The following is a 25,440-nucleotide window of genomic DNA, read 5'->3' as shown; positions in this document are numbered from 1 at the left end:
CTGTCTGAGCCTCAGTTTCTCCAACAGATTCATGTGCCCACCTCCTGTTTCTGTGTCAGCTCAGCAGTCACTGGCTGGGTTAGCCTGGTGACTCCGGAAAAGACAACCTGATGGCTCCTTGTTTCCTTCCTTCACGAAAAGGAAGTCCTACATAACACGGAGGACCCAGGGAGGACATGGCTGGAGTCGGGCGCGCTGCAGGCTCATGGAGGACTCAGGACATCTTCTTTTCTCCCGGTTGTTATCATTACCGATGCTGTGGTCCTCACGGTGGTTACGGTAGGATTTGAAACGTGGTCTCCTGAGGGGGGGTGGCACTGGGGTCCCGGCAGCTCCCGGGGGGCCCCCGGTGGGGGTGGGGCTGGGCACCGGGGATCCCGCCAGGCGGCGGACCAGCGCGTTCTCCGGGCCCCCAGCTGTGGGGCTGCGAGGGAAGCCGGGCGCCGGGGCGGGGCGTGGCCGGGGCGGGGCGTGGCCGCCGCATCGCCGTGACGCGCCGGCCAATCAGGAGGCCTTGCGGCCGCGTTCCCCTCCCGGCTGCCTCTTCTAGTCGCCGCTGCCAGCACCCGGGCCTGTCTGCCCGCCGCCCCGCTGCTGCGCGCCTGCCGGTGGCCCCGCCGGTGCCCGCGCCGACCGCATGGCGCTCCGGGGCTTCTGCAGCGCGGATGGCTCCGACCCCTTCTGGGTACGTGCTCGGCGGCCTCGCGGGTCGCGTGGGGCGGTGGGAGGGCGGGAGGGCGTCCGGCAGGCTGGGACGCCGTGGCCCCGCGGGGAAAGCGCCGGGCTGGGCGGATGGGCCCGCAGACCCCGGGCACCGGCTACCGACCAGAGCGCCACGTTCCCCGCTCTGCAGCCGGCCTGGGGGAGGGGGGGTCCCGCTTCGCACCCGCCGGCGGCCGGCTCCTTCGGGAGTGCCGCAGATGAGGGAAAACTTGGGTAATTCAGTTCCGGGGGAAGGAGGGGGGGGGTGATTTGCATGTGCCCAGCCCTGGGGTTTGCGGGGAAAGGTGAAGGGCCAGAGCCTGGGGGAGGGAGCTGAAAGGAAGGGTCCTTCCGGTTTTGGGGTTCCCTCTCCCATTAAAAATAACCTTCCAGCGAAGGGGACGCCAGAGATGGAGGGCGCCAGAGATGGAGGGAGGTACAGGGGCTTGTCTCTCCGGTGAAGTTGTCCCATCCTTTGTGGGTTGGGGTTCCCCCCCCTTTCACAAAGAACGCCCCGTAATCAAAGGGCTGAGCTGGGGAGGGGCTCAGGCTGTGGAAAGGGGCTTCCCAGTGACTGGTTGAACTTCGCCGTCTCCCCACCTGTTTTGCATCCGCGTTGCTCTTCTGTGGTGACATCTTTTTGTCGTCTTTTACTTTCTTTCGGCTTCATTACTCTGTGGGGAGTTTGGAGGAAGGAAGGAAGAATTGGGGAATTTTGAGAAACAGCCAGGAAAGAAGGTAGGGCTGCTCAGCCCCGCCATGCCTCACCTGACCCTCGGGTTAGGTTTGGGGTGCAGCTGAGGATGCCGGGGACCCTGGTCCCCGTGGGCGCGTGCCACCTCACGCCTGTCATAGGAGGCTCCTCTCTCTGAGACCCTCCCGCCTGTTTTGACCTCAGCACGTTTTCTTCTGAATGTTCAGTGCTGAGCCTGGCTGGGTCTCCAGACTCCGCTTCCTGTGGTTTAAATCCCAGTGTCTGTGGCTTGAACTTCCTTTTAATGCGATTTCCTCCTTTGTTCCAGGAGGGCAGGTCTGTGTTAGGCCATGTTGATGATTCGTCAACACAATACGCAGATCTGGACACGAACGTTGCTCCACTTTTGTGTAGGCATCAGGAGAGAGAAGCACCCTTGGCTCCTTCCAGCTGGTGATTAGTATCCAAAAATACCTTCTTGTCCTGTTTTGTGGTCCTTTTTTCCTTCCAGGCTGCATTTGGAGTGTTGAAAAAGTCATCCTTCAGGGCCTCATGGGAAGGCTTTCTTTTGGGGGTGGGGAGGAGACCTTTCGGTAGAACAACCAAACTCACCTTGGTATCCCTCCCATTTTCAGGCCTGTGGGGTTAGAGATTTGCTCAAAGGCTGGAAACAACTGCCTGTTCAGGGTCTGGGAGTGATTGGAGAGCAGGCCATTTGCAAAACAGCACTATTTACCGGTGAGGAAAACCTGTGGAGTCCTTGCTCTCTGTGTCAAGTGTAATAGCAGTAAGATGTTTTCTGCAAGAATCCAAGTGGTCTGGTGTCGCTGTGGACTCTGGAGTATTGTTTCTTCTAAATCACAGAAGGGGAAATCTATGTGACCATCCATTAGGTTCTGTATCAGGATGTATTGGATGGATGACCAGTGAGGTTTTCCAAAGTTGAAGGTGTTTGCGGGGTGTCCTCCATTTATTTCGCCTAAGACGCTCACCTGGGCAAACCAGTTAGGTTTCTTTGTCCTTGCTACAGAAATTGCCAGGTGATTGACCTTCACCTGTGCCAGGCCCTCCATGTTCCCACAGCCTTTGGCCTTGCAGACGTGCCTCCCTCTGGACACCTGGACTTGCTGGGTGCCCCAGTTTCTGGAGGTGCCCTGGAACCAGAGTTTGAGAGGGTGCAGCTGGGGCATGAGAACTTCCAGGCAGCAGAAGAAACCCAATGTAACCGAAAAGAGATAGCTTCTGTGTTTTCTAGATCTGCACGCTCAAGGCCAGGACAGACCGGCCTCGCAGCTGGTAGATAACTGGGTGACCTTGGGCAAGCCACTTTGCTTCTCCGTGCCTTGGTTTCCTGATCTGTCACATGGGGGCAGGAGCCAAAAATGTCCCACCCTCCTAGGGTTATTGTGAAGAGCAAATGAGTTCGTCTTGTATGTGGCTCAGCTAGGGCCCTGCTTGGAGTTGAGCAGTGGTTATTATCATTCTTTCCAAAGATGAAGTTGAGGGGAAAAAAACCCAAAGATGAAATTGTGTGTTTTGAGTTGCTTGTCCCTCCTTCGGGCCCAACTTTTTATTCAGCTGGTGGGGATGGGATCGGGCCACCCGCTCATGCCCCTGATCAAGGTCATGTTTAGAAATCAGGGGTTTGTTCCTGGGCCAGTGCCTGCCTCTGAGATCCAGGGAATTTCCAGAAAAATCAGAGGGTGGAAACGGCCCAGGGTGAGAGTCCTACTGACTTACTGCCTTCACTCAGGCAAATGCTCTGGGGTGAAAAAGAGAAAGTTAGTCATCTAAATGGAAAATAGGGGCTGAGTTGACCACACTTGGCTGGGTTTTTACAGTTGGGGCTGCCTGGAGTAGGGGTAGGAGGGGCTGTTCTGTGGCTGATGTTTGAATGATGGGATAATGAGCCTGGGCCTCTCCTTGCGAGTTGATTATTATTTTTTTAAATTGTTTATTAATAGGTTGCATGTCCAATGTAGAAAACTTGGAAAATGTAGAAAAGTAGAGGAAACGAATCAGTAAGCAGTGCCGTGGTTCAGAGCAAGTGCCCCCGTTCCCTGGGTTGGAATTCTGGCTCTGCAGCTTGGGGGAGTACTTCCCCCCACCTCAGTTTCCCCATGTTGAAAATGGGGGTGATCACAGTACCAAGTGAATAGCGAGCCAGTCCTTGACAAGGAGCTGAGAAGGTGGCCTCTTGGTATACAGTCAGCACTCAGTAATTGTGAGCAGTCGACACCGATTAGAACTCTCAACTTACTGGCATTATGTGGTCTGGTGCTGTTTGCCACAGAGACACTCTGAGCCATCCTCCCACTCAATAAACCGCTGAGTATTTGAATTAGCCACCAAGGGGCGCCAGAAGGGGACTATCTTAGAAGCTGTTAGAAATTCCTCTTGGGGTAAGGTTGGCTTTACAACACTATATGAAAAGCCAACATTTTCTCCGTCCTCCAAATAATCTGTTGGTTTTCAGACTCATCACTTCGCCTTCCTCTCCTTCCCCTTCCCCGCCCCCCCAACCCCCTTCTCGTTCTCCACCTCTCCCTTCCTTGTGGATCGTTAGAGCTGAAAGGGACCCTGGAACTACTGGGCCTCCCCCCACTCACCCCACTTCACACAGCTTGAATCTGAGGCCCAGAATGGGAGTGTGATGGGCCCAAGTTAGCAAGGTAAATGGCTTTGGGAGGAGAAAAGGGGAACCTCTGAGAGGTCAGGGCTGGGTGAGGCCTAATTCAGGGTTCCTGGGTTGCCCTTGGGCCTTGCAGGAGGAAGCTACAGCTGGCCTGTTTGGCGGAGACTAATGAGGGCCCTGGACCAGCTCCTTTGTGATGGTCTTGGGGTGCCTTTGGACCATGGTGGTGGATGAAACATCTCCCAACTTGTACACTCAACTTTTAGGAACTGATATCTCCACCTTACCAGGTCCTAGACAGAACTTGGGACCCTCCTCCCCTAGCCCTCTGCATCTTGGTTATCGGCAGCCCCATCTTCAGAGGCTCCAGCCAATAGCCTGCATCACCCTCGACTCTCCTCTTTCCCTCCCATTCCACGTCTGATCTGTCAGCAGATGCTGTTGCCTCTTCCTTCAGCGTGTTTCTAAACCTGCCTGCTTCTCACAGCCTCCCTGCTACCGCTCTGCTCTGGTCTGCAGCTATGGGCTCACTCCTGGATTTGAGCATCCCTTCCTCTCTGTTCTCCCTACTTCCCTCCTTGACCCCTCCAGTCTAATCTCAACCTTGCAGCCACAGGGATCCTGTCCCCCTTCTGCTTAAAACCCTGCAGTGGAGCCCCACTTTCCTCAGGATAAAAGCCAAAGGGCTTAGAGAGCTTATGAGGCCTGGCAGCGGTGGGCCCCATCATGTCTGACCCTGTTGTTTGCTACTTTCTGTCTCACTCCACTCAAGTTGCACTGACTATCAACCTGCCTCAGGAAACAGCTTTGGCCGTTTCCCCTGCCTGGAATGCTCCTTCAGCTTTAAACCCTTATTCAGGTGTCACCTTAGGCAGCCCACCCCTTACCCCAATAGGCCCTGCCCTTTCACCCATAGCACTACCATCTAATACACCAAATATTAATTAACTAATGAATGAATTAATTTTTTATTCTTTGTAAACTACCACCAAAAGGGCAATTTCACAGGGGCAAGGGTTTTTGCCTGTGTTTGTTTATGGCCTTAATCCCAGCACCTAGAACAGTGCCTGGAACATAGTAGGTGCTCAGTAAACATTTGTTGAATGAAGAATGTCATGAAGCACTGGAATGGCTTTTGAGCTGCGTTGAAGCCTCTCTCCAGAGATCTCTAAGGATGAATATCACTCACCTGTCTCAAATGGATACTCAGGTAGACAGAGCCCTCCAACTTCCACATTTGACTGCTTGTATTTTATCCTGCAAGGGTCAACCCAAGTCTCATCCATCTCTCTCTTCCCAGGACCCAGTGCCTCACGCACAGTAGGCTCAATTAACATTTGAACTTGAGTGTCTTAGATGCCAGTTCTAAAGTGGGGGTTAGATGGAGCCCACCAAGGTGCTGGTTTGGCTTTGTTTTAATTACGGATCACTGTAATTGCTAATATTTACTGATTTGTAAGATTTCACAGAAAAATAGGGATTTCTGGCTTCTCTTAAAAAATCGGAAGATCTGACAGCACGGGGGCCTGCCTTTACATGGTAGCAGTCAGCTGGATGGCTCCAGTTTGCCTCAATCCCCACTCCTTTCTGCAGCTTAAATTCTAAGGGCAGTGTCCGTTGCCTTTTTTCATTGTGCTTGCTCACCTGGTCTGCTTCCCTCACCTGGCACCTGTAGGTGTTGGAGTTGGCATCCCCTGCTTTGAAGCCCAGCCTTTTGGTGAAGTGATTGGGGCCTGGCCGACACCAAGATCCTGGCTCCAGCCGGGTCGTGTTGGCAGGAGGGGGATGGATAAACTAATTATCAATGCCAGAGGCATTTGAAGCAGGCGTCTGATTTCTGTGTTAGCTCCAGATTTTCATGCTGGGATACTGTCTCGCTTTTATTGTCAGATCTTCATGGTCAGTAAAACTCAAGCCCGTAGTAACTTGCCTGAATATTTTGCAAAAAAAGGATTACAGTGCTAATGAAGTGGATATGGATAGTGACAGGGGCCTGAACATCTGGGGGCCTGAACATCCTGAGGCGAGTGCTTCCCCCATCCTGGCTGGGAACCTGGGACAGTGTCCCTTCTGATAGAGGTGGGGGAGCTGTACTGACCTCTTAAAGGCTGAGGGTTGAGGAGGGCCTTTGAGGAAGCCAGTTTGGGGGCTGGGTGGTAGGTGTGCAGCACGGTTTCTCAGCCTCAGCACTCGTGATGCTTGGGGCTGGCTAACTCTGTTGTGGGGCCATCCTGTGTGCATCGTGGGATGTTTAGCAGTATCCCTGGCCTCCATCCTCGGGATGCCAGTAGCACTTACCCTGTCTTGACAACAAAAATGTCTCCAGACATTGTCAGATGTCCCCTGGGTGGTGAAGTCCTGGTGTAGAGGAATCCAGAGAAGAAATTTTGGGCAAGGCTTTGGCCCCCCCCTGCTTGTATTTCCCTGAGTTTTTAGGCTGTTGGACTTGTGTAATTGGCTTATTGGGGTTGCCTTGGAGAAGCTTAATGAGACGTTCATGAGGTTAAACTCCAATTAGCTAGCAGCCATTTTCATGCTATTTGCCTCGTTTCACTCAGGGCCTCTTCCACTTCCCCTAATCCATTCTGGATGGGGGGGGGGTGTGGCGGTACAGTTGTGGGGAGAAAACTTTGCCTGTTTTTCGAGGTCTGCTTTGAAGCTGTGTTCCTTCATTTTAAACTGCCCCAGGAGGGGTGGGCAGTTATAAAGTTGAGATTCTACTGAAGTGTCCCTTTGGTTTAATTGTGGGGTTCATCTTCTGAAGGATGTTGCCAAGTTCTGGACAATGGGTCTCGATGACCATGGAGGGCAGCCCTAGGCGGGCGTTATGTACCCTTAGGTAGTAATTGAGGGTTTTTGTTTTTTTTTTTTTAGCTGAGCCATCCTACCACCTGTTGGCAGCTCAGCGGCAGCTCAGCTCGGGCTGGACTCAAACCACTGTTGCTCAGAGCTCAAACCCTTGAGTGAGCTCTTAACCAACTGAGCCACTCGGCCGGCCCTTTTTTTTTTTTTTATGAGGCTTTTTCCTTCCCTATCTGTGAGTTGTCTCCTGAGAACCTCAGTTTATCTTTTATTGGCCTCTTAGGAGCTACCTGCTTGGGGAGAACGGAGTGCTTAAGTGTGGTCTTTGAAAACACTAGATTCGTTTTCTTGTTCTTCCCACAGCTGTTTTGCCCTCATTCATGTGTTCACTTTTATATTAACTGTGCACCTACTATGTGCTGGCACTGTTCTAGACACTGGGAATACAGCCATGAATGAGACAGACGAGGCCCATGTTCTCATGGAGCTCACAATGGGTATTATCAAAACAATTTTGGATAGTGGTAAGTGTCACAATGATATAAACTGGGAAGTACCCAGGTGGGGTGCCAGCTATGATAGAGGGATGTCCAGAGAAGGCGTTTCAGAGGAGGTGACATTTGACCTGTGAGCTGAATGGTGAAGCTAGTCGTGCAAGGGGGGTGGGGGGAAGGGAGCCCCAGATAAAGGGAACAGCAAGTACAAAGGCCCTGGGGTGCTTGGTATGGTCAGAGTATCATAGATATTAACTCAAAGGAACTGCAGAGCCCAAAACGCATAAAAACCTTGCCTGGAGCACTCTGCAAAAATGCATACAGCACTAATCAAATGGCTTGTGGTAACAATAAGGGCCTGGAAGTTCCAAGGAGGAAACTTACCCCAGCTTGGCAAGGAAATGGAGCAATATTTTGTGCCTGGATGAAGGCATGGGTTTCTGATCCGTTTTATGTTTGTATGAATCTCAAGTTTTTAAAATTAATTTTAAAATTTTTGAGTCTCATCGGTTTGAGAATCTTAGCTGAAACTCTTGAGTCAGACCAAGTTGGAATTTCCCTCCAAAGACTTTTCATGACCCATTTAAGATGATGAGGTTCTTTCTTAGGTGATTAAGATGACTCTCTATATTTGGATTGCTAGAAAACTCTTTTTAAAACTAGTTGCCGAGTTGATCTGGCTGATTGCATCAGGAAGATCTTGCACGGTAACTTTTTTTGATTGTGCTGTTACTTTTAAGGTGAATATTTTAGAAGACTATAAAGGGAAAGTAAAAATTTCGGTACTTCCCCTCCCTTGCGCTCTGTTCTCAGCAGCCATAGATGGTAATTTCTTGGGTATCCTTCTAGAAAAATGTCAAGCTTATGCAAGTATGTATGAAGAGGTGAGAGAGAGAGAGAGAGTATCTTTTTTCCCTCTCCAAATGGGTTCATATTCTAAGCAATGTTCTGTATCTTGCCTCCTCCACTTAAAAACCAATGTCGATTTTCTTTCCATGTTAAGTCCGGGCAAATCGAAAGGAAAAGGAAATAGCACTTCTTTACAAGCCATACAATCTTCTGTTACATGACTCTGCCATCTATTTACCTAGCCCCCTCTTGGTGGCTGTCGGCTGGTGTGGGTTCCAGATTTCTGGCATCGATAAAACAGTGCTGCCTGGAACATTCCTGGGGACTCACCTTTGCACATCTATGCAAATAGATGTAAATGACTCAGCAGAATAAACTCCACCTTGAGAAGTTGCTGGGTTCAGAGAGGTAGATGCTACTGAAATTGGATAATCCTGATTGTCACGTGGCTGCCATACTTTACACGCCCACTAATGGACCCACCAGCATTTACTAAACACCTGTTGTATTCCTGCCACCTGAGAGCATTGAGCAAGCTGGGAATTGACCGGGCTTTATCCTTGCTTCCCTGTACAGTGAGAGAGGGTTTTGCCCAGTTGAATTCAACCTTTCCAGGAGGTTCGGTCTTGAGAATGCTTGGGTTTTTTCCCCAGTTTTTTATTTTTAATTTTATTTTTATTATTATTATTTTTTTTAGCTGAGCCATCCTGCTACCTGTTGGCAGCTCAGTGGCTGCTCAGCTCGGGCTGGACTCGAACCGCTGTTGCTCAGAGCTCAAACTCTTGAGCGAGCTCTTAACCAACTGAGCCACTCGGCCGGCCCCATTTCCCCAGTTTTTAAAAGCTATGTTTAAATTTTACACATCATTGGCTTTTCTGTTGTTTAAAAAATGCTTTTAGGGGTGACTGGTGAGCTCATTTGGTTAGAGTGTGGTGCCGATAACACCAAGGTTGCCAGTTAGATCCCCGCATGGGCCACTGTGAGCTGCGCCCCCACCCCCAAAAGAGTCAACTATGCCATTGTAGCAGGAAAGCAATGTGTAACCAATGACCATGGCTGTTCCCCAATACAATTGAAAAAAAAAATAGTGCTTTCACATCAACAATTTAACAGCATGTCAAAGTTTGACTCATAATCCCACCATGCTAATACAACTCTGATTTAATTTTTACACCATATTTTCAGTTTAATCAGTTTTCTGATTACAAAACAAACAACACAAAGATATTTAAATTCTCAACATGCTACTCTCTTGAGTTATCTGATAATCAAGGTATTCTTCCAGTCTTCTCTATAATCCTAGAAACATTTATAAACATAAATATGTTTAAAATAAAATAGGTTCTGTTGTAATCACTCTGCATTTTATTTTTACTTAACATACGATGTTCGTCAATACATAGACTCTCACTCTTTACAGTAGTTTAACATTTCAAGTTACAGATTTGCTATAATTCAGCCGTTTTCCTATTACTAACCATTGCTTGCCTTCATTTCCTATTTTTGTACCTGAAAACAGTGTTCCAGTGAACATCCTTGTACATAGGCGAAAATTATGTACATTTTTTCTATTTACTAATTGCTGCCTCGTAATTTTCCAGAAAGGTGGCAGCAAGTCCGTTTCCAGTGACAGGAAACAAGAATTTGCATTTCTCTGCATGCATCCTCCCAGCCCTGGACATGGCTGAATTTTGTTAGCTTGATGGATAGAAAAGATATTATTTTCATCCTCATTTCCTTTAGAAGTTAGAAGTTGAACATCCTGCAACATTTTCCCTGGTGATTTGTGTGTTCTTTTCTGCGCATGTCTTTCTGGGTCCTTTTTGTACATCTCTGCATTGGCTTATTTTTTTCCTATTGATTTTCAGGAGCTCTTGACATATTGGGAATCTTGCCCCTTTGTCTATCATGTATGTTGCAAATATTTTTCTTTTTAAAAAAACTTTATTGGGGAACAGTGTGTTTTTCCAGGACCTATCAGCTCCAAGTCAAGTTGTTGTTTTCAGTCTAGTTGTGGAGGGCACAGCTCACTTGCCCATGTGGGAATCGAACTAGCAACCTTGGTGTTAACCACCTGAGCTAACCGGCCACCCGGCAAATATATTTCCATAGGCCATTGTTGGTGTATTGAAGTGTTAACGTTGAATTCTTGTCCAAATTTGTATATAATTTTGCGAGGTTGCATGTGTAGTGTGCCTTCCATTTTCTATACTACATTTTCCATTTACGGTTGTAAGAATTTTCCCATGTTCTTATATTACTTTTAAAATTATACCTTTAAATGTCCAAGCCATTGTTCCTGGTAGTGGTGGACTATAATTTACGTAATTACTATGTGTGGTTTGATGTTTAGGTTGCTGTCCTCCCCTTTCTTTATTTTTTCTTTTGAATGTTTTTTTTGTGTGTGTGTGTGTTTTTTTTTTTTTAGAAAACATTGTAGTGAATATCATATGGATAGTGCCTGTGGACTTATTTCCGTAGAACATATTCTCAGGGGCCGGCTTAGTGGCTCAGTTGGTTAAGAGTGCGAGCTCTGAGCAACAGGGTCGCCGGTTTGATTCCCGGCCCGAGCTGAGCTGTCACTGAGCTGCCAACAGGTGGCAGGATGGCTCAGCCAAAAAAAGAACATATTCTCAGGAGTGGAGTGGAGCATCTCAGAACACTAGAAAAGATTTCGCTCTAGCTATAGTCTTGTTTTTACAAAAGAGTTGTCCCAGTTCACCATTCTAGCAGGATCAAAGGATATACAGTACTGTTGTTTCTATTATTATTAAAAGCAGATGATAGACACATGTTAATGACAGTTGCTTCTGGGGTCCCTCCACTCAGCATCGAGAGGCTGGTGACCAGTGGCCCCAGGGGATAGTTGGAGCTGCGGGGTGCTGGGGAAGGCGACCTGGTAGTTAGTGACTGAATTACTTAAAGGGACTTTTTTCTCTTACTCGTTCTCTTCTTTGATATTGTAAGAGTACAGCATGAAATGAAGCAGCACAGAAACACGTATAGTAAAATGTGAAAATTTTCCATATCCATAAGGTACTCTCTTATTGGCAGATAGCGTTTTCATTTTCAGTCTCTGTTCTCCATATCCTAAATTATAGTATTTAAAAAAACAAACAAACAAAAAACAAGAAAGGGAGCCTATAGAAACATACTTATTTTTTGTTTTCATTTACTAGTGCATGTTGGATATGGCCCGTCTGTAATGAACAGGTTTTTACTTGAAGATGAAATGTCGACAGGAGCCTAATTAAGTAATTTGCTAATAATTGTTCCCTTTGGAGGCGGTTGGTCGTCGCCTTGTTTTTTAGCCTCTGTGCACAGGGAGATCTGGGGGAAATGTGAAACAAGACCTGGGCAGGAGCGGGGCAGCCAGGAGAGGCATGTCTGTGACTCTCAGATGCCCCTTGCAGGAGAGGGAACCTCTGAGGGTCATGAGTTGTGCTTATAGACAGAGCCCTCACCCATTGGTCCCATGGCCTGGCCTCACCCAGCCGACAGTCTCTGAGGGTCCCCTGAATATCCTTGCACTGGCCCCGACCACCTCTAGCTACAAGAGAGGCAGGGAAAGAGAGCATTTGTGGTGTGTTTGTTTAGTGAGAGGCAGCAAGAGAGACGGGAGTTAGCTGGGAAGGGCTCAGGTTTAGTAAGCCAGCCGGCAGCGTCTGCCACATCTGTATTTACGTAATACTGTCCTCTAAATCAGTTCATTTTTTTTTGAAACCTGAATAAAAATATCCCAAAGGAAGTTTCCTCTCGCTTTAGAATATCTGTGAAGTCCCAGGTTGGTCATATTGGTGTGTTTACCTAACAGCTATTAACTGTGTCACTACTGAAATGACAAAATAGAGTAGTCTGCAAACTGCCTAGATCAGTGGTTCTCAACTCCAGGTGATTTTGCCCCCAGGGAACATTTTTCGACATCTGGAAACATTTTTGATTGTCACAGTGGAGGGCGGGTGCTCCTGGCATCTGAGGGACAGTGGTTACTTTGCCCATCACTAGGATTGCTGGGGAGAGGCCAGGGCTGCTGCTAACATTATACAATGTACAGGGCAGCCCCTCGAGAACAGAGACTTATTGGGGCCCAAATGTCAATAGTGCTGAGGCTGAGATACGCTCAGCTACGCCATGTTTTGGGAAAGGCTGTCATGTGCTAGGGACACACTCTGTTTTCTCCTGGGTAACTGACTGACTGTTAGTAATATCAATGCTTGACATCTGTAGCCAGTTAGTAGGTTTCAGACCTATTCCCGCCGATAATATCAGATCCCTAATAAACCTGTGAAGGAGTTTCACGTGTGGCTGTGAATTCAGAATATTTGTTGCTCCTTGAGGACGTGATAGAAATTGGGGAGAAAGGAACCTATGGACCTTGAAGCTGAAGTTTAAAAGAATGACCCTTTTGCCAGGCCAATCCCGTCCGAGGGTGTGTTTCAGAAAGAATCCTGTGCTGCAGAGAGGACCTCTCTCTGGGGCCAGGCAGAAAGCAAGGCCTCTTGGTCACCATGCACTTTGAAAGGGCCGTCCTTGGTCGAGCAGATTTTATTGCCTGCTTTCTGCCTGGGTTTGGCAAAAACAACCTGGCCTGGGAAAGGAGCCGTTGGAGACAAGGAGGCAGCTGGCAGGTGGAGATGAGCAGATCAGGCTGCCGGCAGTTCTGCGTGAGCTGGCCTGGTCAGGTAGCTTGGCACGTGCGCTCAGCCCTCCATGCAAGTTAATCAAGTCGTTACGGAGCCGTAGTGAGGAGGTGGGGCCGGAAGGGTGATGGCCTCTCTCCTAGGGTTAGCTTGGCTAAGAAGTAAGGGCATTTTCCGTCATTTTTCCTTCTTGATTCTGGAAGCTTAGGAAAAGGCCTCTTGTCACCCGTTAATGGCGCAGTGAGCGAGGCCAGGCTGTTGATGGAGGCATGCCGCAGTTCATCGCGTCCAAGAGGCTGGCAGTTGTGACGCGCATCTCCATTTCGGAGATGTTATGCTGTGAAAATGAGGCCAGCAGAGATTGTAGGATGCATTCATTATGAAAAGCAGACTGAGATCAAAGATAGTAAAGTGGGAAGAGACACGGGTCTTAGAATTGACGGAATATGATAATAGCTTCCATTCCCTCCCTCTATCCCTTCTTCTCTCTTCTGTGTATTAGTTCTTTTATTGACATAGGTTCCATGCGAAGTGCTGGGGATACGTCCATGGTGAGTAAAACACTCGGTCTCCCTGTCTCATGGAGGCCACGGCTGTGAAGGTGTTTAGAGGAGCACCGTAGCACAGGGAGCCAGTGCAGCCTCCGCTCAGATCCTGGTCCTGCTGCTCGCGAGCTGTGTGACCTTGGACAAGTGACTTGACCTCTCTGTGCCTCCATTTTCTCCTGTGCAAAATGAGCATGGCAGTGCCTCACAGAGTTGTAAAATGAGTTAATATGCGATCAGCGTGCCAGTCCTATTACTGTTAAGTGCTGTTGTTATTACTTTTGCCAAGCCGTCGTTGTTAGTACGATTGTCATCATCATCATTGTCACACAGCTGTCCCCACTCTGGTCCAAAGCGAAATGCAGGGTAGAAGAAGCACTGGACAGTGGTGTGGTTCTAAGTTGGCCCCCGAGTTAGCCACCGTTAACTTCTGGTTCTTCAGGTCACACAGTCTCCTCGGCCCAGGTCAGGGAGCCTTTTCATTCTGCGCCTCAGTTTCCACACCTGTAAAATGGAGAATAATGATAGTACCTGTCTCCCCGTGGGTTTGTTGTAGAGATTAGACAATTTACTATCTGTGCCTGGGGCTATGGAAGGATTTGCCAAGATGGCATCTAAACCTCTCCATAGAAAAAAAGATACCCCCTTCTCCTGCTACCTTAAGCACTGTCTGTTTCCTTGATTCGAAATCTTCCCCTCACCCTGAATCGCAGGTCTTCTGCCGTCCTGGTCAGAGACGGTGTCTTTGCTCTAGTTCTTGGTCTGTTTTCATGTGCAGGTTAAAAACTTCTCTGCAGAGAGTGTGAGCCCCAGGTGGCCAGTGCCCGCCCCTCTTTACTGATGGCCTCTCCAGGACTGGAGGTGGTCCCTGGCTTTGGTTCATGACAGCTGGGTCATTTTCCACAGGATCCGCCTGCCACCGCTTGCTTAGCGCCCGTGTGCTGGGAGCTCCCTGGTGTTGCACGCTGCTTGCTCCTTTTCTTGCTGTTTTGAGTTATTTCCTTTGGACCTTCGCCCGTCACTAGGATTGCTGGGTCAGAGGCGAGGGTCCCCTGGCTTTTCTTTGCATATTTCTGGGCTGCTCTTCAGATAGATTTATTCATCCCTTCTTTCACTTGTTGAAAAGTATTTAATGAGCACCTACTATATGCAGGTGAGTTAAAAGGACATGGTCCTGCTTTGGGGGAAATGACAGGTAGGAACAGGAGACAGAGACACTGAACACTGAACAGGAAAATAGTTGATAGTGCAGAGTGGTTCCCAAGCACCGTGATTTCATCCTGACAACCTGTGGGGTAGGGACGGTGGTTACTTCTGACTTATGGATGGGAAAACTGGGGCAGAGAGTGGTGACGTCACCCAGTTAGTAAATGGCAGAGCCAGATTCAAACCCAGTCTGGCTGGTAACGCCTGCCCCATGCTGCCCAGTAAACATGGGTGCTGAAGGAAGTACACAGGTTTGGGTCCTAGTGAATAATGGGGGTAGGGGGGCCCTTTAGACGGGTAGAGCCTCTCTCCCACAGCCGGCGTTTGGGGTGACACTGGAAGGCTGAGGAGCTGGCCAGGCCACAGGCATTCTGGTGGGAGGCCCTGAGGTGGGAAAAGCTGGGTGAGCTTGCGTCTAGAGCATCAGACTGGGGGGAAGGGTCACAGCCTGATTTAATAATAACTATGGTATAATATAATAATAATAATAATAATAATAATAACAACTAACACTTACATGGTCCCAGGCACTGTACAAAGACACTTTCCATTCAATCCTGAAGGCAGCCCTGATAGACTTTTATATCCGTTTGATAGACTATTGATATCCGTTTGATAGACTATTATATCCGTTTTACAGATGGGGAAACTGAGGCCCAGAGAGGTTCTGTGACTTGCCCAAGGCCATACAGCTTATGCAGCACGGATGGAATCCCAGCCGTATGGCCCAGAGTCTAGGCTCTCAAACATGGCACCATCCTGCCACTGTGATGGGATTGTCCCCAGTTGCCACCATGGTGGCCTGTTTTAAAATAGCTGTTGTGGGTGCTTCCCAGGTCAGTGGTAAGATAGGAGGACTCTGGGGCAGGCCAGAGTGGCGTCTTCTCCAACAGGCTATGCTAAATGACTGGCTAATCCTGGAGTAAGATGGAATGAAAGTCTTTGGCGGGGGGGCTGGGAGGAGGAGGGGGGCTCCAGCATTCTTGCACGTGGCTTTATGTGCAGCTGTTTTCACTTAAACAGTGACAATGACAACAACAGTAATAGTAGCAATAATACTATGGGAGAAGGGAGAAATAGCAGCCCCCCACTCAACCCCAACGGCTGCCCTCTCGCCCTAACACTGAGCGTCAGCCATCCAAGAAGAGGTGAGTGGCTGCAAGTCAGAGAGGTGGACTGACGTCCCCAAGGCCACACAGCCAGAGAGTGTGAGCACAAGGACCAAGGCCTGTGCTCTTGACCACCGAGTCGTGGCTCCTTCACCACCACCTCCTCCTGGTCCATCTCCATCTTCATCCAGTCTTCTGTCGCCGGACACTTAGGGTGTTTCCACGTCTGGGCCACTGTGAATAACGCTGCAGTGAACAGGGAGTGCAGGTATCGCTTCACGATACTGATTTCATTTTCTTTGGATACACTCAGCGATGTTCAAAGACTAAATTCCCATAGGGGTGGGGTGGCGGGGTCAGCGTTTATTACTATTTTCATGATTCTCATGGTGACTCTCCGGGTTATCAGCCTCCCCTGGGCCACGTTTCCTTCTGCCTGTGCGGTTTAGGCGTGATTAAGTGAAGCCGTGTGGGCCTTCCGGTCAGGCCTTCCTGTGTTTTCTGTTTTAGCTTAAGGGGTAATTTCTAAAGGAATTCATTGGGCCCTTGTTTGGAATAGAAAAGACTGGCAGTGACCCAGGTGGCGGCCAGTAGGGACCTGGGTGTACAGTACGCTCTGCTCATTCAGGGGAGTAGTGAGGCTGCCTCAGCGCCTGGAAATGGTGCCCAGTAAGTGGATGAACGCTGCCGGTTCTGTTTACTGCCGCGTCCCCAGACATACTCCTGTGCCTGGCACATGCCTCGCCCTTCACAAGCCCCTGGACCATGACCGGATGGAGAATTTGGTGCAGCCCCAGAGTCTGATGAAAGGAGAGGAAGTGGCTGGAGACGAGCTCAACACATGGTCAGGGCTGCATGAAGAATGCAAGGACAAGTGTGTGCCTTGTAGGGAAGGGCCCGGGTGAGAGGCCTCCCGGGGCCTGCCGGAACGGCGGGGTCAGGGCAGGTCCGAGCACGCTGCCTGCTGCTGACATTTGGACGCCTGTGACGGGGCGGCCATGGCTGTTTCTTCCCGGCACTGGAAGTCCTGTTAAGATGGGAGTCTTGGGTTTGCATGTAACGCGTGCCCCTTTCTCACCGAGGTGTTTGGTTCTTGGGCCTGAGGGTCCGCTAAGGATTCGGGGCTCTTGCCCTGCCTTCCTGGGTGCTGGGGGTAGGGTCTGGATGCATCCCTCGCCCCACCCCCGTATTCCTGGGCTTTATTCTTAGCTCTGGTGAGTCAGCAGGTGAGGAAGGATCGCAGCTCCCCTGGGCAACGGGCAGGGACATCTCTGCCAGTGTGATGTTGGCACCAGCTGCCCTTCTCCCCCCCTCACCTCTTGCCGCCGTGTGGGGCCTTCAGCCTCTCAGGGGCTCTCATTCAGGACTGCGGTGGGGAAATGGAGGCCCCATGCTGGCTCTGTACACAGGATTAATGTCCAGAAGCCCAGCGGGTCCCCTGACCTAACCGGGAGCCTCCCGGTGTGCCTTTCTTGGCTTTCTTTTGTTTCCCAGCTACCCCTTTGCCAGATCCAGCAACTGTGTTGGTTCTGAGTATGGCTTTATTAACGGCCTGTCACCTCGCCCTGCACAGCTCCCTCCCTTTGCAGAAAGAGCTAGCTGGGGCGCGGAGCCAGCCTCTCCGGGTTTGAATCCGGGCTTCGCCAGGTCCTGCCCGTGTGCCTTCCAGCGAGTCTTCTACCTCTGTGTGCCTGTGTCCCTCTCTAAAATGGGAAGAAGACAGTACCTACTTTATGAGGTAGCTCTGATGACAAAAAGGAGCGATGCACGTTACACCCGGAGCACAATCCCAGCGTATGAGGCGGTGCTCCGTAAGAGCTGCCATCTTACTGTTGCTGTTCTTACTATGATTAGCCTGAGTTTCCGCCCCGTGGGTCTGCACCCTGCAGAGTGGCCGGCCGTGCTGAGCCACCAGCCTGTTGGCACCCTGCCCATCCCAGCCAATGTTAGGCAGCCCTGGGCAAGCTCATAACCCTACAGACCGTGCATAGTAGGTTCCATCATTAGTCCTATTTTTGCACATGAGGAAGACCATGGTGGGAGAGATGAGCTCATTTTCTGAGGGTCAGGAGGTGAGTGAGCAGGGGCGAGTGGATTTAAACCCAGGCCCACCCGCGCCAGGTCTCCGCTCTGTTGTCGTTTGTATGCATTTTAGTTACACCCTTCTTTCTTCCTCTCCCTCGCTCACTTCATTTATGAAAAGGTGACACCTACACGGGTCTCTACCCCTGTGTCTTTGCTCATGCCATCCCTGAGCCTTGTACTGGCTTCCCCCAGATCTTTGCAAGGCCGGTTTCTCCTGACCCTCCCAGTCTTTGCTGAAATGTCACCTTCCCAGACCTTCACCCGATACTTGCTGTCCCCACACCCTTCCCCTTTCCTTCTTAGCAAGTATTGGAGCTTTGCAGTTAGGCTTTGATTTGTGACCTCCTAGCTTTAATGGACTGAGAGTCTTCAGAGGGCAGGGACTGCGTCTGATTTATCTCCACATCCCCACGATCAGCCCAGAGCTTGGCACAGCATAGGTGCTCAGTAAATCTTTATTGTCTGATGGAATGAATGAGTGAACGAATGAAACCCTGCACTTGTGTGTGCTGATCAGTCTCTAGGCCAGGAACTCAAACTGGAACCTTCTGGGTCATCTCCTTAACTCTCCTGGTAATTCTGTAGTAGGTGGGTCCTGGAACTAGTCCCATTTCACAGATGGAAAAACGGAGGCCTGGTGAGGCCACTGCATTAGGGCAGTTAGGGCAGTTTTCCCTCCAGGGGACATTTGGCAATGTCTGGAGACAATTTTTGATTGTCACAACTGGCTGTGCCTGTTGCTTGCAGGTTATGTGACCTCAATTTCTGTATCTGTAAAGTGGACTGAATTGTACTGCCTGCCTCTCGGAGCTGTTTGTGAGGATTATCATGCTGTGTGGTCCTGGTATCTATTGCGTAGAGGCCAGGGATGCTGCTCAACACCCTATGAGGCACAGGACAGCCCCGCAAAACATAGGATTTTATGGCCCCAAATTTCAGTAGTGCTGAGGTTGAGAGACACTTATTGGACCCAGACCATGAATGTGGTGTTCGTAAGCGTCAGCCCGCAGTGCTCACATGGGGTAGGTGGGTAGGGGGAGTTGTAGACCATTTCTGCGTCTGAGTCTGAGCCTGAACAATGCTTCCCCAATGGGCACAGCTGAGCTTGGAACCCCTAAGGCCTGGTGGACATTTGGTTGATGTCCTGCCCCGGAGAACGTTGCCTTCCAAGCTGACTCAGGCTGGGTGGTGAGGCCGTTGACCTTGCAAAGCCCTTAAAGTTCCAGGCACCTGGTGGAGGGACGGTGGAGCCCAGGAGTTAAGAACTCAGTGTCAGACAGTGTGTGGGTTCAAATCTCGGCTCTGCCTCTTCCTGGCTCTGTGAGCCTGAGCAAGTTCTGAGCCTGTCGGGGCCTCAGAGTCCTCGCCTGAAAAGGACGGGTTTAAATAGTCCTGACTTTGTAGGGCCGCTGTGAGGTTTCCATGGACTCACGCTAGGAAAACAGCACCGTGCCTGGGGTGGCAAATATTGCTGTTATTACAGGCGCCCAATACATGTGTGCTTTCTCTTAGTTCCCAGCTCAGCATTTAGAAACTTTTACCCGTAAATTCCTGCTGCTGCTATTTATTTATTTAAAGGGCGAATGGGTTTTTTTTGTTACTGTTATTATTATTGTAGAGGGACTACATGCAGAGTCGAAAATTCAAACAGTACCAAAGATAATAAAGCAAAAACTAATAGTTGCTTCCTCTCACCAGCTGCAACCCTAACCCCTGGAGATAATCATTATTAGTTTTTGTTTTGCTTGTCTCTTTCTAAGAAAATTTCCCTGCCTAAACCATATACCCTTTTATGCTCATTTAAAATGGGAACTGTAGTACATATAAATGATAAAAAAAAATACAAACAGTACGTTTTCTATGCATGTAGATGCATCTACACTTGGATTCAACTTCCTGGCTGTGTACGCTGCTTGCAGGCCTCAGTTTTTGTATCTGTAAAATGGGTTTAATTACAGCACCTGTCTCCCAGGTTTGTTTGTGAAGATTAAATGGGGTGGAAAGCATTTACCTCCTCCCTGGCACATGCTACGAAGAAACTTAATCAATACTCACCTTTTTTCTTTCAATAGATGGAGGAAGGTGGCACATGCTTCTTTATTTCCTTCAGGCCTTTGCTCAGATGTTATCTTGGTCCTGAGGCCTTTTCTGTCCACCTGATATAAACATGGCACCCACTGCCCATCATTATTCTCTGCCGCCTTTATTCTTCTTCAGGATACTTGTCGTTAGAGGCGCATATATAAGTTGATCTGTTTAGTTTTCTGCCTCTGTGATAGAATGAAACTCTGTGAGAGCGGAAACGTAATTTATCTCCAAAAGCTATTGGCACATAGTGGTGTCCTGAGAAATGTCCACTGAGCAATAGAAACCCGACAGCGGCAGGTTATCGAGACGACTGAATTGAAAAATGGATGCTCAGACCCCAGTGGAACGCCTGGTGCTTAGTAGGTCTTTGTTCCTAAAAAGAGTCAGGGGACCTCTGCTCCCAATCATGGTGACACCGAGCAGCAGTTCACGTTCACAATCACGTTACCCACCTGTTGTCTACCCATCTTCCTCTGTGCAGCCTCCCGTCCTGTCCTGGCTGGTCCCCACAGGCCCGGGCCACCTGCCCCCCAAGAAGCTGTGTCAGCCAGGCCAGAGCACCAGGGTAGGGGAAGCGCCGTGCAGGCCCCGGCTGAGGAGACACCTGGTACCTGGTGCTTCTGTGAGGAGCATGACCGAGCTGAGAGGGCCGGCCAGCCTCGGGGTCACTTGGCATGAAGCCACGTCTCGGGCCTGCCTGGGGCCACCTCTTGCCTGTGCCCGGCAGGACTGAGGTGGCTTCGGAACCTGACCCAGCTGGGAGGAGTGATGGTGCCCCTGGGAGGTCCATGGAATGAGTAGGGTGGACCGGAATCAACCTGAGGGGGTATGGCAGGCAGAATAGTGGGCCCCCCAAAGATGTCCACCACCTAACCCCTGGAACCTGTGACTGTGTTCTGTGACATGGCAGAGGGAGTGAAGGTGGCGCACGGAGCTGAGGTTGCTCATCGGCCGACCTTGGGATGGGAGATCACCCTGGCTTATCTGGGTGGGACCAAGCTCATCACCAGGCTCCTTGTAGGTAGAGGAGGGAGGCAGGCGAGAGAGAACCAGAGAGATGACGGCATGAGAAGGGCCTGGCCGAGGCTGCTGGCTTTGAAGCTGCAAGGGGGGGCCATGAGCCTAGGAATGTGGGTGGCCTCTGGAAGCTTCTGGAAAAGGCCAGGAAATGGATTCTCTCTTGAGTCTCAGAAGGAATGCAGCCCTTTTGACACCTTCATTTTAGCCTAGTGAGACCCACGTCAGATGCCTGTGTGATGAAAAATTGTGTTGTTTTAAGCCACTGAGTTTCTGGCCATTTGTAACAGCAGCCATAGGAAATGGATGCAAGTAATTGGCTCTGAACTTGATGCTGGTTTGAGGACTCAGGCCTTCCTCTTGGCTGAGATTTCCCATGGGTCAAGGCCAGTGCCTCAGAAGGCTCTGCTAAGATTCATATGTTACCATCACTAGGAATCTGTGTATGTGTGTGTGTGGTGGGGAGGGGTCAACAGTTAGGCTTCTGGGTTTGCACCCCAGATCCATCACTTACAAGCTGTGTGATCTTAGGCAAGTCATTTGACTTCTCTGTCTCAATTTCCTCTTCTACAAAATGGGGATCAAAACAGAACTCATAAAGGAGTTAATTTATACAAAATGCAGAGAAACACTGCCTGGCACATAGAACTCAGTTAAAGTTAGGTGGTGGTATTATTAGTATTAATAATAATATAAGGTTATATTAAGGGTATAGTGCTATACACTTCATTTATATTTATTACTGACTTAAGAATTAAGATTACTGTCAGTAGCTTCTTATGGGGTATTAATATACAACACTGAGCTGTATGTAATTTTATTTACTCTTTAGAATAGCTTTAAGAGATAGGTATTCTTAGCCTTAGTCATAGATGAGGCTCAGAGAGGTTGAGTAACGTGTCTGAGGTCACACAGTGAATACATAGAGAAGAGAGCTGAACCTGTGAGAAAAGGGACAAGGGGACAGACAGTGGATAAGAATTTGTATTACTAGGATACTTTGTATTATGAAAGCAAATTCATTTCAAAGTTGTGTGAACAATAAAGTAAATTTATTAGGGGAGTCCAGTGGGGGGCGTGGACTGCAGGCGAAGCTTGATCCAGCAGCCCACAATGGCACCAAGCGCCAGTTTCTTTCACCTCCACCTTTTCCAATGTCGGCTTCATTCTCACACTCACCATGGTGGTGCCATCCTTTACTTTTCCCTCCCAAACCTGGCACTCCCCTTGTAAATGGCTGAGATGTCTGTAAACTGCACGTCATCACTTGGCATCAGTGGAAACACGAGAGTCCGTGTCCTTGCTGTGATTGGCTCATCTTGGGTCAAGTGCCCATTCTATAACCAATCACCAGCATGTGAGTAAAAGACTGCTGATGCTAATGAGGACCCACCCCTGGAGCTTTGCAGGAATGTGTGGCTGAGAGTAGGGGAGGATTCGTTGATGAACAGGAGCCAGGGGCTTTTGCCAGAGAAGGGAACACGTGCATGGGGCTTGGGGTGGGGACAACATATACCCACTGCAGCATGGCCTTTGGGAAGATGTCTCATTTCCTGGTGCCTCAATTTCCTCATCTGTGAAGTGGAAATAGCAGCGGTGCCCCTTGTGAGGACTGAGCAGGCTCCTGTCCGTGGGAGACTGGGGCCAGTGCTCCAGCCTCTATTCCACCCAGAGAGAGAAGGGGGTGAGATGACACCACGCAATAGAAAGTTCATGAACCCCCACAGCTCACGGGCCCAGCCGACATGGACCTGGTCCCAGATCCTTGAATGTTGGGGCTGAGGGCGGGGGATGTAGAAGGTGACTAAGTCACGGAGGTGTCCTGAGAAGAGACACCTCAGTTGGGGGTGCTGGGGGGTGTACCTTCTAGAACTGTCCTTGGCCAGGTTCCCTGAAGTGCAGAGCCTGCCAGCGCTGGTGACCGTTTTCTGATCTCCTGGGCAGAATTTTGTTTCCTGGCAGTTGGACCAATGGATGCTCTGTTAGCAGAATCAGAGAGCGGAGGTCCGGCCAGCGTGATTTCTGAAGCTCCGTGGATTAGGAGACAAAGCCCCCGGGAGGAAGGCCAGGAGTAGCTGTTCTCCCTGGGTTGGGGGCAGTGAGGGACTGGCTGACTTAGGCGGCAGTTATCCTTCCTTAACCTTCTAATGACCCTCAGCACTCGCTGCTTCCCCCAGAAACCCCGCATAGAGGGGGGCATGCTGCTTATCTCCGGGGGTAGTGAGGGAGTCCCTTTGGACAGAGGAGACATCAAGGTCCCAGCCAGTGCGGGACACGCAGGAGGCCCTGACATGCTTATCTTTATTGTGACAGTTGTGGTCAGGGCCACCGTTGGCCGTGGCAGCAGTGACTGAGGCCATGTGGGGGTGGGGGACGAGATGGCTGCCTTGTGTAGCAGTGAAAGTTCGTGTTCACAGCAACATGTCCCCATTTCATGTTCCACCTTCCTCTTCCCTTCACCTCTGCCCTCTGGGTCAAGGTCAGCATCTGGCTTTGAGCAGGAAGCTGCCCTCTGCAGAGTAAACGCCTCCCTTTGCAAAGCGTTGCTCTGCCCTCTTCTTCGTGGACTCCCGTGTCCTTAGATGCTCCCAGATTTCCTCCTGCTCAATTCCTAACTTGAGCTTTTCTTTGTCCTTGACGCATCCTGACTGGGCATCGCTGGAGGTAGCGCTGGCAATTATTATGAATTATTAGTATCTGCTAATAGCCGTGACTTACTGTCTCAAGAGCTTGCACTGCCCCTCTTACACACACTCCCTTCCAGGCCCTTGGGTTTTCTTGACTGATTTACTGGTGAGGAGACAGGCTGGGAGACCTGCCCAGGTTCACATGAGGTCAGAGCCTAAGTTTTAATCCCTGTCCGCTTGATCAGAAAGCCAGGAGTCAGCACCAGGTTCTACTTGGGTGGATTTTTTTTTTTTTTTAAGTAATGTAGGAAATAATGCTAGGGAGGGAAGGCATGGCTTGGGCCATGTTTTTCCTTAATGATCTCTGGGGACCTGCTGGGTAGGAGGATAGGAATCAGGTATATCCACCATGGTCCTGGCACCAAGGTTGTTGCATGGTCCTTGCAGGACAGAAGTATTGACAGACATGTAAGAAAATCATTGCTGACGTGGTGGGGTGAGAATGTCTGATGGCTTGGAAGGATTCTTAAAGGGGGCCCCTGAGTTGGGATTTGAAGGATGAATAGGAGTGTGTTATGATGGGAAGACATTACAGGGAGAGCATCTAGCAAGAGGCACCGCAAAGAACCATTCATTTGACCAGCAGCCGGGGAATGCCTTGAAGGCAGGGGCCATGGCCTTCCTGAATCTCCAGCCCCTTGAACAGTGCCTGGCATATGCTTGGCAAGTGCTTATTTGAGTGAATCCCTTAGCTGATGTCCTGGGGAACAGGGCAGGAGAAACTGTAGGAGAAAATAGATGGGGCTTGAGAGTGTGGAAGGCCTCATAACCCACAGCAAAGATCAGCTCTCAGAGGTGATAGGGAGCCATTAGAGGTTGTTACCCAGAGCGGAGAGGGCGATGAGATCTGTCCCATTTATTATTATAACACAAGTATGTAAGTCTATGCATTTTCCTCTGAGCAGGAAATCCCAGCTGCATTCAAACACATATGGAAGGATCTTTCGTTTCACTCATAGAGGGAAAAGGAAAGCTAAGCTACCATGAGATATTTTCTGCTATCAGATTGGCGGAGGTCAAAGCTTGTGATACATCATAGTTTGGGAAGTAGTTGCTTTTGTACCTTGTTGGGTGGAGTGTAAATTGATGGTATCCATTTTGAGGGCAGTGTCTGTTTAAATTTTAAAGGTGTGCACCCTTTGACCAGGAAATTCACTTTTAAAAGGCGATCTTAAACTATGTTTGTGTGTGATGTCATGTAGTTTGTTGTTTATTCACTGCTGCATTGTTTGTGAGAATAGCCCAGTGCCCATTTGGCAGGATACTCATTAAATCAAGTCCTTCACACGGTGGCATATAAAGCAACTGGCACAGAAATGAGTAGCTGTTTATGTGTAATAATAGGTTTAAGACCTATTATTAGGAGAAAACAAGGTATAGGACAGCATATAGAGTTGGCTCCTTCCTTGTGATAACAGAAAATATATATTGATTTTTGCTATGTATGCCTAAAGTATTTTCTGGAAGGATACATAAGAAACCGATAACAGTTGCCTCTACAGAGAAGAACTTGGGGGTTAGGGACCAGGATGGGAAGATGGCTGATCACTTCTACCCTTTGTTCAAAAGAGAATTAAGCTGTCAAGAATAAAGTAGATCAGTTTCTAGTATTAGTTAAATAAAAAAAGTAAGGTAAAGAACGGGCATGTATTACGGTACCTTTGGGGGAAACAAAATAGATACACACAGTATTTGGAAGATATCTGGACGGACACACAAGATGTTAGCAACGGCAGCTTTGCCTGCAGGGTAGGATGGGGGTCTGCGAGTTGAGGGAAGACTTATTTTTCGTAGTATAGCATTTCGTGTAGTTTGAAAAAGTTTGAGGACACAAATGTATTACCTATTAGTAAGTTAATAGAGAGAGACATGGATGGCTGGGTGGGT

At 49.4% G+C, this 25,440-nt stretch overlaps 1 protein-coding gene across 1 annotated transcript in view; it reads left to right on the top strand.

Moving 5' to 3' along the window:
• Nucleotides 1–565: 565 nt before the first annotated feature.
• Nucleotides 566–25,440, top strand: part of ABCC1 (ATP binding cassette subfamily C member 1 (ABCC1 blood group)) — a 126,110-nt gene continuing 101,235 nt past the window's right edge. Inside the window, exon 1 of the mRNA XM_019666077.1 lies at nt 566–685. Coding sequence (XP_019521622.1) covers nt 638–685 — 48 coding nt within the window. The 5' untranslated portion in view covers nt 566–637. The remainder of the gene's footprint in view (nt 686–25,440) is intronic.

Source organism: Hipposideros armiger, unplaced genomic scaffold, assembly GCF_001890085.2.
Source record: "Hipposideros armiger isolate ML-2016 unplaced genomic scaffold, ASM189008v1 scaffold_460, whole genome shotgun sequence".
In the NCBI taxonomy this organism is placed as follows: Eukaryota; Metazoa; Chordata; class Mammalia; order Chiroptera; family Hipposideridae; genus Hipposideros; species Hipposideros armiger.
This window is presented reverse-complemented; position numbering and strand designations above follow the sequence as displayed.